The 16487-nt window shown below is 40.7% G+C and overlaps 2 protein-coding genes across 4 annotated transcripts in view; one reads left to right on the forward strand and one right to left on the reverse strand.

The window, feature by feature from the left end:
* rbpjb (recombination signal binding protein for immunoglobulin kappa J region b) overlaps positions 1–8152 on the forward strand; it is a 47942-nt gene extending 39790 nt beyond the window's left edge. For 2 of the 3 annotated variants that reach the window (XM_034136837.1, XM_034136835.1), the window contains exons 8-11: positions 1093–1233; positions 2457–2612; positions 2736–2839; positions 4242–8152. In XM_034136837.1, the coding sequence (XP_033992728.1) occupies positions 1093–1233; positions 2457–2612; positions 2736–2839; positions 4242–4560 (720 nt within the window). In that variant the 3' untranslated portion in view covers positions 4561–8152. The remainder of the gene's footprint in view (positions 1–1092; positions 1234–2456; positions 2613–2735; positions 2840–4241) is intronic. The other variant, XM_034136836.1, reaches the window with a different exon arrangement.
* A 1088-nt stretch (positions 8153–9240) lies between these two features.
* cckar (cholecystokinin A receptor) lies at positions 9241–15678 on the reverse strand. The gene is made up of 5 exons (XM_034136838.1): positions 15462–15678; positions 14448–14699; positions 11383–11644; positions 10985–11112; positions 9241–10493 (listed from the first exon to the last, which is right to left on the reverse strand). Exons 1-5 carry the CDS (start codon positions 15583–15585, stop codon positions 9907–9909), a joined length of 1353 nt encoding a protein of 450 aa, XP_033992729.1. The 5' UTR covers positions 15586–15678; the 3' UTR covers positions 9241–9906.
* Between the last annotated feature and the right edge of the window lie 809 nt (positions 15679–16487).

The following is a 16487-nucleotide window of genomic DNA, read 5'->3' on the forward strand; positions in this document are numbered from 1 at the left end:
TTATATTCCATGGAATGCTCTTAACATCCCGATAGCAATGAATATTTTAAGTGCTTTGACAAAAAATCCATAAAAAAATGTCATCTGTGGAAGCCGTAGTACTGTAAAAAGCACGACCGGCTAAAATAACTGGATGGCCTACCTGCCTGTCAGCCTTCCATCTCGTGCACAAACTTATCTCGTGCCCTCATTGGTCATGTGCGCGTTCGTGTGTGTTGGAGGAGGGGCTCTGTAAGGAAGTGGCAGATTTTTTCCGGCTGTGTAATTTCAAATTCTAGCGCACTCGAGCTGGCTTTTGCAAAATTACCCACCCCACCTTTAATGCTGTAATTACAATGATCACTGCTAGTTGCATCCCTGAAACGTAGCCAAGAATAAATCAAATAAGAATTAAAGGCGGGTAGGGGTCACAAGCTTGTCCTGTTATGCCAGTGGGATCCTGCTGTGATAATACTTGTCACCTTAACACAGGAAGAAGCCAATGCCGTGCCCTTCACAGAGGCCTAAAATTGTCCCTGTGGCTTTCTCGCTTTGCATGTCTTATTGTATTTGTATTATTATTGTATTTTCAAATTCTAGCGCACTCGAGCTGGTTTCTCCAAAATTACCTACCCCACCTTTAATACAGGCGATTGGAATATAGCAGGCATAGTTTACAGTTTGGGACACATTAGACTAATATTGACTAGTAGTCACGCATTTTCCCAAAAAATCACGCTACACATTTTTGTAAGGATTTAACAAACAATCGACACACATGTTAATCATTGGGTTAAGAGGTAGAGATTTATGAATTTCATCAATCTGCATTTAATCTAACTATTGGCAAAATGGCGAATAAGCAATTTTCCAAAAGTGTTGAATTATTAATTTAATATCAGTTACCAAACAGAAAGACCTTGTTTGTTTTAGTTTGTTAGTCTCATGTCACTTGTACAATTATATGTTTTTCTTCAAAAGCACATACTGAGCTTTCTGCTTGCCTCTCTTCTCTCATTTATCTTTGCTTTATTCCCTTTTAAATTATACAAATAGTGTTTCTTTCTGTAGGCTTTCCTGTGCTTCTAATCGATCTCTTTCTTCCCCCATCAGATCATCCGTAAAGTGGACAAGCAGACGGCGCTGCTGGACGCCGACGACCCCGTCTCCCAGCTCCACAAGTGTGCCTTCTACCTGAAGGACACAGAGCGCATGTACCTGTGCCTATCCCAAGAAAGGATCATCCAGTTTCAAGTGAGTGTCTCACCCAACCACCCTTTTCTTACATCTCTTCCTTTCAGGTCACTTCACCCTCAGATCCAGTTAATCTTCTGCTGTTCAAGGAGGATTCAGGATGATTGGTTTAGCATTTTGAAATCGGGACCCATTTCTGTCCCATTTAAAGTAGACTGAAAGCAATCTGTATGGAGATGTTTCAGGACAAGATGCCTTTTCGTCTTTGAAGAAAAGTGTGCACCAGAGTTCCCGTTAGAATATTTTTTCGCCGGTCAAAATGTCCGTTAAAGTTGAAATCTTCCGGACAAAAGTAGAAAAGTGCCGGTCAAAGGTCTTCTTTGTTATTTATTGAGCTTTAAAACAAATTGATATAATTCGATATTAAACAAACTAATTATAGTAGATTAACTACATTATTCAAAAGTGTACAGTAATTTACAATAACACGGGAATAAAAAACGCTCTCTCCCTCTCCTGACAGCCCGCCAATATCATGCAGCTCGCGGATCAGTAAGGACCCGACAGTAAAACTAAACATATCTATAACTAGTTTAGGTAGTTTGAGAGGTAATTAAAATAGCTACGTGTGATATTCTAACCTGAAGTGTGTGTTTTGTTCCGCTCGCCGCTGCAGGTGATCATGCAGAGCTGCATGTCGACTCGTCAGCAGCAGCTGATCTCTCTCCCGTCAGATTAGACTTCACTCGCGTTTATGTCCATATCGATCAGATCTAGTTATATCTAGCTAATGATATGACTACCTGCTTATCAAGACACCTAAACAATAAGCGTCGCTATGCAACCGGGTGAGGCCACAAAGTATAGCGCAGCAGCATTATGCATTTGTTTACATGCCCACCGGAACCCCGAGCCATTACCAACAGATCAACGCACAATCAAACCATACAGGACATCTCTTTCTCCACATTAAGTGTTAGACATTAGAATTGACTATTCTTGTCTGTCACATAAGTGGCGCAACTGAAGCGGTATTGCGCTAAAGGGGAAATTATTTTGACCGGACATTTTGACCGGAGAGATTTAGATTTGCCGGTCTTCAGCATATTTTACCGGTCATAGTCCGGTAATTACCGGCTAACGGGAACTCTGGTGTGCACTCCACTCTACTCTTCTACTTTTTAAGATGGTCATAAATCTAAAGTAGTCTTGATTTGATGCAATTGTTGGTGGTTATCTCTGCCCTGATGTGCATTAAGGTTTCTGTCTCCTCTACTCCCAAGGCCACTCCATGCCCAAAGGAACCAAACAAGGAGATGATCAATGACGGCGCCTCCTGGACAATCATCAGCACAGACAAGGCTGAATACACTTTCTACGAGGGCATGGGCCCCGTGCACTCGCCTGTCACTCCCGTGCCTGTGGTAGAGAGCTTACAGGTAGACACAGAAGAGACATTATTTTTAAATACAAGGGCCCCAACACAAAGCCTTGTGGTACTCCTATAGTCCGTGAACACAAATCTGGGTTCAGTCCTTTTAATATGTGTTCTTTGTCCTCAGCTAAATGGTGGAGGAGACGTCGCCATGCTGGAGCTGACGGGGCAGAACTTCACTTCAAATCTGCGGGTCTGGTTTGGAGATGTCGAAGCGGAGACCATGTACAGGTAATTTGTCTTAAAGATCACACCTTACATGACAGACATTGTTGTTATTCTCCCCCATCTCCCAATCTACTTTTTCCTGTTTTTGTCCAAATCATATTCATTCACTTTTTCTCATCAGTATCCAAACTGCCCATTACAGCTTATTCAACAATTTATTAGGGATCATACATTCATTGGAAATGATTGACTTGAGATGAATGAATATAAAGGATATATGAATAAGTTATAAATGTAATTTAAATGAATAAAAGCTTTCAAAATGCTCTCTCTCAGGCGTAATGCTGCAGATCCTGTGGATGCCTAATGGACTAAATCAAGTTGTATAATCCTCAGTTTTCCAACATTGGAAGTAGTTTTTCTTTGACTGAGCCAAAAACCTTTAAAAGCCAAGGTTCTGCAATGTTACAGCTTTGTCCTTGGCCTTCGCTTTCTTTCTGTCATATTGAGTTTATACACAGATCATATTTAATCTGTTTATCAGTACCACCCACCAAGCATTAAATCGGAGACAGTGGAGGAGAATGAAAAGTCCAGACTGACCACTGTCAGGGAAAGAACCTCCGAGATGTTACTGCGGCCTTATACAGGGATCTTACGGTCATTAAAAACCTGGAAAAGTTATGGAAATTCAAAATGCTAATTCCAGGTCCTGGAAAAGTTATGGAAAACAATATTTTTCCCAAAGTTTTGGAAAAGTAATGGAAATGTAACTAAAGTTGCATCAAATATAATGTATATGTTATCCAATCGCCGAAATAGTAATACTATAATGATAATAAATACTGTATCGTATAGTAATGAAACGTAAAATGGTATTTAACTGACGAGGTATTTTGCTGGTGAGAGATTTGAGTTGCTTTAGCCTGTAGGAGCTATAAGCCTACTATTTGATTTGTTTTAGATGGGCACAACATGTTTCATATGCAGACCTTATTTTCCTGTTCCATGTTCAAATAAACCATTTTCAGTGGTACCGCTGAGAAAGAGTCATTTTTTTTGGTCATGGAAAATTAGGTAAAGGTCATGGAGAAGTCATTGGATGAAACCTGCTTATAATTAAAGAGTCTCTGTTGCTATTCCTAGAACTGATATTATTTTTTCTGTATAATCATCAAGATTAACTTTTTTGTTTTGGAACATCTTCTTACTTTGTAAGTTCTATAAACACTTTTAAAACCCTGTTGGATATTTTTCAAAAATACCTTTTTAGATACTTGAACATTTGCAGATGTAATAATCCTTCTCAATTTTAGAATAGTATATTTTAGTTATATTTTCTTGTGAGCAGAGTTTGCTCCTAAAACTCACTCATTTTGGAAAAACTCGATTTAAACACAAAGTGACCCCTGTGTGACTATACCTCTAACATGTGTGTCGTCCCCCCCCCCCCCTCCCCCTTTAGGTGTGCGGAGAGCATGCTGTGCGTGGTGCCCGACATCTCTGCCTTCCGCGAGGGCTGGCGCTGGGTGCGGCAGCCCGTGCAGGTGCCCGTCACGCTGGTCAGGAACGACGGCATCATCTATTCCACCACGCTGACCTTCACCTACACGCCGGAGCCGGGGCCGCGGCCGCACTGCAGCGCCGCCGGGGCCATCCTGCGGTCCGGGAACTCCACCCTGCTCAGCAACAGCAGCCAGGAGCCCGGCGTGTACGGCCCCAACAGCACCTCCAACGCGGGGGTCACGTCTTCATCCTCCACCGCCGCGGCCGTGGTCTCCTAACGCACACAGGGGGCCACTCTATATGCCTTGAGAGCGAATGTACCACAAGGTATATAAAGACTACGGGAAATAATAAACAAAGACTCTAAAGTGCTGCGTATACATTTTGGATACAAAGAAGCTGATTGGTGGGAGTAAAAGGAGCGAACGCAGGGGGAATCTGAAGGCGGAGCAACATCACGGCGCTGTTAGCCAATGGGAATAAGCGCTCCGTGACACGCCCCCTCTCCTGCGGTTACTTTAGGGACCTGCCTATCCACTTCTGGTGTTTCGGGACGAGTGAAGTTCCTTCAAGCACCGGCACCTTTCTACGGCCACAACAACAATACATCCAACGTGTACAAAAAAAAATCTCTCGAAAGGAAAGTATATTTTTGCGCCCTCCCAAAAAACCCCTCTCGCCACTTGTTTTATAATTATTCCGTTTTGTTTTGTTTTGTTATTTTCGCGTTGATTTCCTAAAGGGGGCTGGGTGTATTGTTGTTGATGGGAGGATGCAGAGGGACACACATAAAACGTGACGATAACATAGTTTTTATGGACCAAGGATCTTGTATAAGCTTTAGTAAAGGTACATTTTTCTCCATACCTTTTTTGTATTAAACGTATAGTACACTTTTGTTACCAAATAGTTTCTATTCTTCCTCTGAGCTTGGGCTTTGTTTCCCCCCTTTCTGAGGTCCAAAATCCCAACCTGTATGTTATTGTGACCTTACTACAAACGCCTGCTTTTTCAACCTTTTGGATTTCCTTTGTTTGTTTTTTGATACACTTGCTTCTTCTGTTGGGGAAAAAATCTGAAGTCTGGGTTGTTTATTTTACATAAGGTTGTATTTGTTTGTTATTTTTTAAATTGGGGAATAACCTCAGAGGGCCTATGTTTTATCATTGGTTTTTATGAAGTCTTTAAAAAGAAAAGCTTTAAGCAACGCCTCTGCCTTGCCTGCAATACTCTATGTGCGCTATGTTCTCCTTCGGACAAGTATACACATCAGTACATCTCACGTGGAGTCATAGCAACATTTGCAGAAAAACTAGACTTCCGTGGTTACGAAAAACAAGTCAGTTTGTCATTTTTCAAACAAGCGTAGTCATTGACTTAAAATGATAGCCTTAGTACTGTATATTCTTACTGTGTACACAGTCAAACCGCTCGCATATCTACTATCCTGTATCTGTTGCGCTCACTGTTAGCTTATCATGATGTAGTGAAAAAACTACACCGAGCAAGGTGTCTTCCAGTGGTGGCATTTAACCCAAAAAAAAAACTTTTCAATTTGATGTGGCCTTACCGATAACTTCAATTACAAAAAAAAAAACGTACTTCACCTTTTTCTTATCTGCTCACGTTGGAGGAACCTGTCACAGGAGCGGTTTGAGCTCCACCTTTATCATGCAAAGCAGCCTTTCCGGAAAGAGTCTCTTCGGTGTACAATATGCCCGTTTTTTATTCTCATGCGGTGCGCGGCACCTTTCCACTTTTGGTACAATGTCTCACGAGCGCCGTAAGCTCTTTTGTCAGCCTTCTTTTTAAAACAAAAAAAATCTCCTGTGGTTTTATTATCTTTGCAGAAAACACGCGTGTGTGTACATCGTAGACTCCGAGTAGTTGCTTTCATCCGTGTTCATGGCGACCGCGTCTCCTGTAGGAGTTTAAAGGCCTTCTAAATGTGTGTTAATGAAGATTTCCAAACAGAACAGCAATATTGTACAGGTCATTTCATCATCTTTTGTCCGCCTGAGCACTAGTTCACCAGCCAGCAAATATGTATGTGTGTGTGTGTGTGTGTGTGTTTGTGTGAGTGTGTGAGAGACTGTCATATGTAGTTGCTGTAATGGAATATTGAGTCAGACTCGCTCCATTTCAAAAGTGTGTTCCAACTGCTCTCCAAAAAAAAAAGCGACTGGGGTGTTTCTGTCTTCCACCAGGATCCAAATGTGCGATAAGATAAACATTCAAAGGCAATACTTGTGATCTTAGTATTACAGTACAACTGTATACACTTCCGGGGGAAACGGAACAACAAAACTGTAACTTGAATGTCTGCTTAATGAAGTATTTCTTACAAACAAACCCTTGAAATAGGAACAAAAAAGGATTCGCTTGCACCCCCCTTTTCGATGTAAAAAAGATTAAGTTATGCCCCCGTTTCGCCGCCCACCTGTCAGTCATTAATATTAAATGTTTTATATTGTAATATTTTTTAAATTATTGGTACAAAGTCTCCCCTTGTCTTACGTCAAAACGGAAAAAGAAAAAGTGCATTATTGCCCGTGCTGCCTCAGTTGTCCTGGGAGTGTCACTACCTGCTTATCCTGGAAACTGTGGAGGTGCTGCAGCGGCAGTGTAGCGCCACATATTTGAGCTGCAGGTCAACCTGAACCCTTTACACACAGAATCTTAACTGTAGATTTTTAACGCAAGTGTTTTTTCTAATAAATTCAGCGAGTTTTTAACCTAGCTTCTGCATTAGCATCACGCCCCTCCTCCTTCCTTAAACCCCCCACCCCAGAGCTTGGATATTTTTGTTTACATGCGGAGTCGCCTCTTACAGTTCACCACCTCTGGCTTCTCATCATCTCGACTGAACAGAGCAGCTTTGTCACATTAGCTCAAACAACTAATAAAGGGGGTGATGCATGCTTTTAAAAAACAATGTGTCGCCTTGACAATCTCAGCTGGTTTACAGTTAATTTCTCTCTTAAGAGACACAGAACATACTCAAAAAGGGGTCAAAAAATGTTACATGCCTTCTTAAATAACTAAAAAGAGAAAGAGGAAAAATCTCATTCAGCGATGCTTCTTACAAAATATCTTAACCGGTTTCTTTCTCTTTGTGTGTCTGGTCATATTTGTTCTTCCAAAAGCAGCTGTTCTTGTGTTTGTTTGTTTTTTTATAATGAGCTCTGAACAATGTATGTATCCTCTAATATGCCAAATGTCTTTTATAATGTAGTTTTCATGCACTGCTAAACAAAACGGGGCAGAGTGAGAGGCAGCTTTAAACGAATACAAAAAAAAAAGGAGTGTGGAGCCCTTCTCTGTCGCACTCAGCCTTACTTCTCCTTAAGACTATTGGCTGTTTGCACTCCAGAGCGCTAACCCTTTCTCTTTCTCTCTCACATTTCATTCTCACTCTTTTCCGCTCATGTTTATGTACGTACATTCGGAGTTTCCCCCCCTCCCTTTTTTTGTTTTTAACACGCAGCCTGTTATGCTTAGCTTCGCTACAGTTGGATCACCTTTCCGTTGTCATTCTCCCCCCTCCGCTCCTTCTCCATTCTCTTTCACTCTCACTGTATCTGTGTATTATTCTAGTAAATGGTAAGCAGAGGTGTCATTGTGGTAGTATACTCAGTGCTCAAAGGGTTGCTGATGGTAGAAACCTGTGCCGTTTGTAACATTTAGCAATAACGTCAAAACAAAGGGGACGGTTTTTTTAAATAACATACGTTAGTTTTGTTTTTGTACATATTGCAGCTCCAGATCATGCTCAAATCTGTATGTCATTAAAAGAAGAAAAAAAAACGAGAAAAAAAAACTTGCAATATTGGCATAAAAATGAAAAATAAAAAAGTGATATAAAATCTCGCTTTGTGTAATGTTTTTAATTGTCATCAGAAGCGTAGAGAAGCATTGTTTAATACACTTTTACAGTAGAAATGAATAACCCAGTCTTTTCTTCCTCCAGTGACAGATACGCTCTCTCAGGGCTTTTGGCATCCTCCAAGCCCAAATGGAGCTCTTATCCTTGGGAAGAAGTCCCAGAATATAGAGCCTATTCTTTTTCCACCACTCATCTAATGCCCTTTGTCCTTTTAGATCCACTTTCGTTAAAGCCGTTAAAAGCTCCACGTTACTTTACCCTGAGCCTTCGCAGACGCAGGTCTTTATATGGTCAACCAGACGCTGGTTTTTCAGAGATGGCTTGTGTGTCTGTACATAACAAAAAGAACACAATACAATCTCAGAAACAACTATCAGATGTCTATAAACCTGTAAAACGATTGATTACATTCAATTGTGTTCATGTTTAAAAGGACTTGTGTCAAAATAGGCACATCTTCATGCAATAAAACAACTCAAAAATATTCATAAATGCATCAAACCTACACTGTAAATAGGAATTTATACAACATTGACATACAGAAACAAGAAAACAAAAAGTTGCTATACATGAACGCTGCTATATTTAACAGTAGAAATCAGGTGCCGGGAATTCACTCTTTGAAGAAGATAGAGGGGATACAGGTGTTCAAAGTCCCACTACATGATAAGGCCTCTCCAGCTCCCATAGCACAGTACAGCCCCTGTAGGCACACACACATACCCACACACACACACATTGGGTCAAGGACAAGAGCAGCACTATGTGCACCGCAGGGCTGTTTTGAAGCTGCTGATTATAGTTGCATTGTGACTGGCGGCCAATGCTGCAGTGTACACGACCGATAAAAAGCCTGTTTACACAAGTCTGATTTTAAAGGACCATAGCAGTCATCGCTGTTATCATGAAATGCTCACATCAGAGCTGACCATTTTGTGATGAAGTTCTTTCCTTAATGTATTTTCCCGCCTTCTAGGCAGCCATCAGTTTGCAGTTATTTCCATCAAATGGAGCTAGCAACAGGAGGTTTGTGTATATAAACAGGAACAGCTTACTATTTTTTTCCCCTTGTTTGATGTTTTTCTACTTTTGTTAGAGTAAAGAATTAAAAAAAAATCTTTATTTGTCTTAGTAGTGTTGCTAGAAGTAATTAGCCGTTAGCTAATAGCTAAGCTAACTGCCTCCTGGCTATAGGCTACAGGCTAATTTACACTCAACACATCCTTGAGGGTCCTTGTGTGGCATCAGATTGCTGCCTCAAATGTGCAGATCTTGGTGTGAACTGTTTTCAAGATTGGTAAGTAAGAATATTTATACTTTTTTGTATTTTTGATAAACTGATCTTATCGTGCGGTCTATTATTTTGAGCCAGATCTTGATCTTTTACTAAACGTAACCAATAACTATTGTTTCGTTTTGTTACCAACTGTTTGAAACTGGGTCCGCAATCTGGAAGAAAATAAGTTTACCTGAAGCATAATTGAAAATGCAGTTCAGTCGTAGGCTATGGGAATGTAAAATTTGTAGACAGAGTTTTTAGACGGTCGAAAACCAAAAAAAGTATTGTTCTGCTTTGTGAGGCCCTTTTAAGGCTTAATATGATCAGGTGTCAGTCAACCAGCTTGGACACTGTAGCTTTCGGTGCCATAGCTGCTTATAAACTAGTGACATAAGCACTGTGAAGGCTTGACATTAAAACAACTAATTTTGTAAGTGTTTGCACACATATCGATCGAGTTTAAGTCAGCTCACTCCAGTCTGACGGACGGATGCCGGTGTAGGTGAAGCGTGTGCTGGCTACGCTTGGCGGGGTATGACCATTCTGCTCGGGGGTTTTTGGCCCCGCTCTTAATCTGCCCAATTCCCCTTTAGCGGTCCCGCTTCCAGCCGACCTCCCCAGGCCACCGCTGCTCCTCAGGCAGCTGCAGCAGGTGAACGTGGCCAGCATGCCTTGGCGGAAGCGCTTGTTCATGAAGCAGTAGATGATGGGGTTGACGCAGGCCGAGGTGTAGGACAGCAGGTGGATGTAGGAGATGGGCGCCCCGGTGAGGCGGTAGGCCGAGCGCCGGTCGAAAGCCTGCCACGCGTTGACCACGAAGATGGGGGTCCAGCACAGGAAGAAGAGGAAGACGATGACCAGGAGCATGCGGATCACACGCTTCTTGGCCATCAGGTTGGCTGTGGAGCTGCTGCTGCACACACGCTCTGCTTTGGGCTTGATGCTGGAGCTGCCTCCACCCCCAGTGATGCTCTTCCTTTTGGACTGCTGCATGTAACACCCGTCACTGTCACCGGGCTTTATGCTGCCAGTGCTGGATTGTCTTTCTGCCAGGGGAGAGATTTTGTTAAGAAAAGACCAAGTGTCGATTTTTTTATCAGCAGTCTAAAAGCACGTATGGCTCAGAAAGTCACTCATGTCTGTCTAGTTTGCAAAAAGAAGTTTGATTGTATAGAAGTCTATGATAAAATGACCCTACTTTTCAACTGATTAGGTACCTCTGTAAAGATTTTCCTGACAACATAATGTCAATTGCTTCTTCATAAATATAGCATGATTTTCCATTTGCAAATTATTTACAAATTCATTATTTACAACAATATTTTAAGCAACATCTGATCAAATCTATTGTGCCCAGCTGACTTAATTATTTAGCCTTTTTATGAAAGAATACTTCTGATGCGTTTTTATGGATTTGCATCGTCAGTAAAAATACAGTGAGCTTGGAGCTGATTAAAACAGCCATTGTGGTATTTACTATAGGATCGAAAACAGAATAATGCCAGTATTATCCTTTTATAATTGTATATTTCAATACCTCTGATAGACTTTCTGCTGGACAGCTCAAACGAGATGCCACGGTAAAGCTCCACGCAAATGACTCCGTAGGCTGTCATCATGATGATCCCGGGGATTAGGAAGAGCATCAACAACAGGCACACGTACCTGCAAGGGACACATTTGGTATATGCAAACGTTTATCATTATATTAAACCTTAAAATGGTTTGCTTTTATTTTGTAGGGTCATCTCTGTCGTGCAGGAGGATTTCCCCAAGAGGTCGTCTCTCACCAGCACACACTGAGCAAATCAATAAAGGCGCCATCTGAAATTAGCAACAGGCTACTTTTACACTTAATCTAAGTGCATCTGACTGTGAGGACAGCCTGCTGGGACCCTAAAGGTACGACGCCTAATGCACTTATTCTCAGCTCACCAGGACTGCTGGATGACGTCGTTGGGCCAAACCAGGCGGCACATGTACCCGGTGCTGTTGTTGTAGCGCGTGAAAGGCTTGAGGTTGCTAGAAATGGGGTACGGCAGCATCAGGATGAAGGACACAACCCAAGTGGCAGTGATGACCTTGGCGGCGTGAGATTTGGTTTGCCACGTCCTGGAAGTCAGAGGGTTGCAAATGGCACTGTAGCGCTCCAGCGAGATGGCCACCAAGTTGAAGGTGGAAACACACACGGAGACACCTGCACAGAACAGAAAATCCCCAAAATGTGATGATCGACTTTTATAGTTTTAGTTTTTGCCCCTGATTTCTTAAAAAACGATATGACATTTCAGAGCTGTAATCTGATGAACTGGCCATATCTGAGCATATTAATAATAGACATTTTTTAAGTAAAAGTGTACCATTATACAGTAGATAGAGCCAGGGGTCAGTTAGCTTAGCTTAGCATTCACACTCGAATCAGGGAGAAATAGCTAACCTGGCTTTTGCTATCTCATCTTGACGCTATGACTACAATACTAAAGTATAAGCTAAAGAACTAATTATTATTACTAATTAATACACATACCACTATTTTTATTGGTGGACAGAAGCCATTAGTTTGGTTATCAGGGTAAAAGGGCAGTCTGTAATGATTTGGAAACACAAACGACAACATTGCTAGCTAGCCAGCTAACTGCGGCAATCGTCATTGCACACTACCCTGTCGAAATTCATGAAAACAAATTCAAAGTGTAGGACATAGAAGTGTAACAGAACTGAGACACAACAGCACAATAGGCTGTAGCTTCATAATTGATGAAAAGACAACAAGGTGGTTTCAAAATGTTGGCGAGAAAGCAAAGTGCATTTCCAAAATTGTAACTATTCCTTTAATTAGGTATAATTTCCCTCCAGCTTTGAGTTGTTTTAATCTCTACCATGGGCTTTGTGACACCTAGAATGATCAGCATCCTCACAATATGTCACCGTGTTTACTCCAGTGACTGATGCTATGGCACATTCATTTTTCGTCACATTAAATTTAGCCACAGAGCATCCTGTCTGTTAACACACTGAGTAACAATAACAAGAAGGACTATAAATACATTTAAGTTATCGCTGTGTACGATCCCATAGGAGCGACACAAACAGATAAACACACGGACGAATTAGGTAATAAACCTGGATGACAGCGCTCTGATCTCACTACGGGAGGATGTAAGGGGGAAAAGTGAAAATTAGATTTCCTAGCGGACCTGTAATCAGATGAAAATGAAATATTAGTAAAGTTGCATCATCTGTAATGACTACACCTTATTACAAGGGTGCTCTGAGAGGTATAGCTGACTGCTGTGGATCTTTTGAGAAACAGTTTTAGAGTAATCTAAATAGGTAATTAGCATAGAATTTGACAAGTAATCAGTCAATTAGTTTCAAATTGTGCTCTTGGAGTCTAACTATGAGTTTATCTTAAAGTACAGATGCATTTGTCGACTAGTTGAACAAATGATCAACGGACAAAATTGCAAATATTTTGATAATCCGTTATTGTTTATTAGGGCTTTTAGCGTAAACCGAATAAAATGCAGTTTTTAGCCTTTTAAATAGGGAGATTTACTGTTCTCAGTTTTCTTTATCAAATGTACGGTAACTCAATATATCTGGGTTTTGGACAGACAAAACAAGACGTCTACATCAACTTTTTTACAATTATCTGACATTTATATCGGGATATCAATTTAAAAATCGAAATAATTATTAGATTTAGCCCTAACTGATTTTATTTGTGGTTTGGTAATGTGCAAACTTTGGTTATATTTAACGCAATTATGTTAATTTCAGCTCTGCACAAAGAGGAATAAAGAATAAAACTGCTTCTCCGTATTATGGCAGGAAAATCAATACTGATAACACTGTTCTTTGTAAAGAGGTGGGCTTTTGTATTGAGTATTTCACTGACTTCTTACTAATAAGAAATGTAGGGTAACTAATAAGGGTTAAGTTAGGTCGATGTTTTAATTATAACCTCACCTCCTGTTCTCATTTGATTTGCGTCTTCCTCCCTAAAGCGGGTCTGGTTGTGTTCTTGCTCTGAGCTGTCTCATGTTCAGCCGCTGTGTTTAACATCACACTTCTGTGGGCTGCATATTGGAACATATTGGAGAGCTGCATGTACGTACACGCTCAGATTCAAAGTGAATGCAGTGAAGCTTCCCTCCTCCAGCAGACGAGTGTGGAAACAGCCTTAATTGTCACACATTCGGCACACACAGGGGCGCCGCCAGGGATTTTGGGCCCCATGAAAAGATATCACATTGGTTACTCAAACATTTGTTTCTTAATGTTCTAAAATTGTTTGGGCCCCTGTCAGTCACGGGCCCTTAGAATCGTCCTAACTTTTCACCCCCTTACGGCACCCCTGGGCACACACATCATTATGCACAGTGAAGCTCAAGAATCTAAGTTCGGCTGAAACTAATTTGAGATGTTTGGAGATGAAGACAAATATATCCAATTGCTTTTTATACATAAAATATGTATTTGGGTTGTGGCTGATCCTTCTACACACCATACAGCATGTTGCTCAAGACTCTGATTTTGGACTCTGTTAATATTCAGGAGGTTAAATCCAACAATGAAATTAAAAGGGAGAATGATGAGGGCTTTTTTTAGCTCATTGTTAGCTCATTAAACCACAAGGAGCATTAGAACATGCAGGGAAATGAACCTTATGCTGAACATGGCCTAAGATGACTTCAATTATCCTCACAACAATTTTCACAGTTGACTAATTTGCATGGCAGAAATTATACGAAATGGCAATGGAATAATGGATAATTGCAAAAACTTGTACACGTTTAAATTCAACTTAAATGCAGAATTTGACAATTTGGAGTTTCCTTTAGCTTTATTTGAGTAAAACTAAACCCACTGGGGGATAATAGTAGATTTGAACAATATGTGGGTGAAAGAAAATCCAACATCATTGACAAAAGTGTGACATTTGAATGCAAAGCAAGATTTAAATGTAGGTTGTATCCAAATGACTGAGCACTTACCCATGAAGTACATGACCAGCTTGCATATGCCGGTGCCGAAGATGAAGTCCCTCATGAGGTTGGGGATGAGGGTGAAGGGGATGCAGAACAGGGACACCATGAGGTCGCTGATGGAGAGGGACAGCAGGAACAGGTTGGTGACGGTCCTCATGCGCCTGTTCCTCACCAGGACCCCGATGATGAGGCTGTTACCCAGAACGCTGAGGAGGAAGATGAGGCTGTAGAGGATGATCCGCACTGTCTGGTTGATGTCTGAAAGGAGAGGGAGACAAACTGTGGGCATGTCATTCTTAAAAAGAATTCTATTTTTGGTTTTGATATATTTTATCCCACTTAAAACTACTCAAATAATCCTATCTAGTAACTTGTATAAAGCAAATGGATCAGAATATCTGGGAATCACCATGATTATCCTAAATGAAATGTCTCATGTTTGATTATCCCTCTTAGATTTTTTCCACAGAAATAGATAGATCGATACACGGAAAGATAGATAGAAACTTTATTCATCCCAAGTTGAGAAATTATTTTCTCAAAACAGCATTTTTGTCAGTCATTACAAAATGTCTTAAAAATATATTCACATTCACAGTAAAAAGAAATTCATATATTCAAAAGAGTATCTAAGAATAACCACTATGAAATATTCAGAACACATTAGAATACTCAGACAGACACAATGTGCAAGCTCTGCGCCATTTGACCCTTTATCCAGTGGCCGGAATTGCATGCATTTCTCTTCACTTGACATTGGCAGAACTAGTCTTTAGTGACAACATATGTGTCACACTACACATAAAGCAGACTGCGTTATCTGACCCTGAGCCATGCGTAATGCGCACTGACGCAAAGAAAATGCCCAAAGCTGTCGCTGTTTAGGCAGAAACACTGGATTTAATTGATTGCATTTTGAATAAAAATGAATATCAAAATGCAGAATACAGTGATCTTTTATTGGACATGAGGTTTCTTGTGACTTTATAGTGATATCAAAATAAATAAGAGTCACTGTACCTTTTGTTTCGGGTGACGGCTCCTGCTCGCTCTCGCACTCCGAAATGTTGATCCCGAAATTACATAAAATCTGGTTAAGATCAGTCGAATTAATGAGCATTTCGTGTAACGTGAACGTCTCCATGTCGCTTTCTCCCTTGTCGCCTCAAGTGAAATCACTCATATGGCATCAGAACAGCAAGCTCTTGCAAGATAAAGAAAATGCTCCAAAATAATCAAAAATGTATATCAATAACTCCTTTGCTGTCGATTAAAAAGAAGAACAAAATAATTATTATAAGGATAATAGTGTTGTCTACAAGTTCCAATATGCGCTCTGTGTCTGGTGCGCTGCTCTCGTGCTCTGCATTTCCATCTACTGACATTCCTCAGTGTTTTGCCCGCCGTTAGGGTCTGTACAAGTCAGCATCCCCCCCTCCCCTTTTTATTTTACATAAATAAAACACTCATAAATCATTGTAGTAATAGAGATGAGGCACTGGGGTAAGTATGTTTTCTTCATGGACCATTCTTCTTCTTTATTAATACCTCAAATATGTCTAATTTCCCAGATCATTTGTAAGAGAGGACAAATTCAAGGTGCGTAACCGAAATTAACTTAATGTAAGATGTCAGGTATCCGGGGCCTGTGCTGTGTCTGGAATACTGTGCCAATGCTTACATCTGAAAGCATGGTTTTCCTTCTGTAGCATTTCATGTGACATGTCAGCAGCAACATGGAAGCTCATGTCCAAACAATGCAAACTCAAATATTTAGGAATCAGACACATGTTGAGCCAAGATATTACAATTATTGTTATGGTCTCATTAGGAAATCATTGGAAGAGAAACATGTAAGAGAAAGAGTTGGTGATATGTTAGGGCTGGTATTATAATGAAACACATGAATGGCCCTATATGTTACACAATTAGTCAAATTCACAATGTAACACCCACATTTAGTAAGAACAAATCTTAATTTGACTTTGTCTCATTAATAAGAGGAGAAAACACTTGAATAAGCAACAGTGTTGAGGTCAACAAAAA

The sequence above is a fragment of the Trematomus bernacchii genome, unplaced genomic scaffold, assembly GCF_902827165.1.
Source record: "Trematomus bernacchii unplaced genomic scaffold, fTreBer1.1, whole genome shotgun sequence".
NCBI classification, from domain to species: Eukaryota; Metazoa; Chordata; class Actinopteri; order Perciformes; family Nototheniidae; genus Trematomus; species Trematomus bernacchii.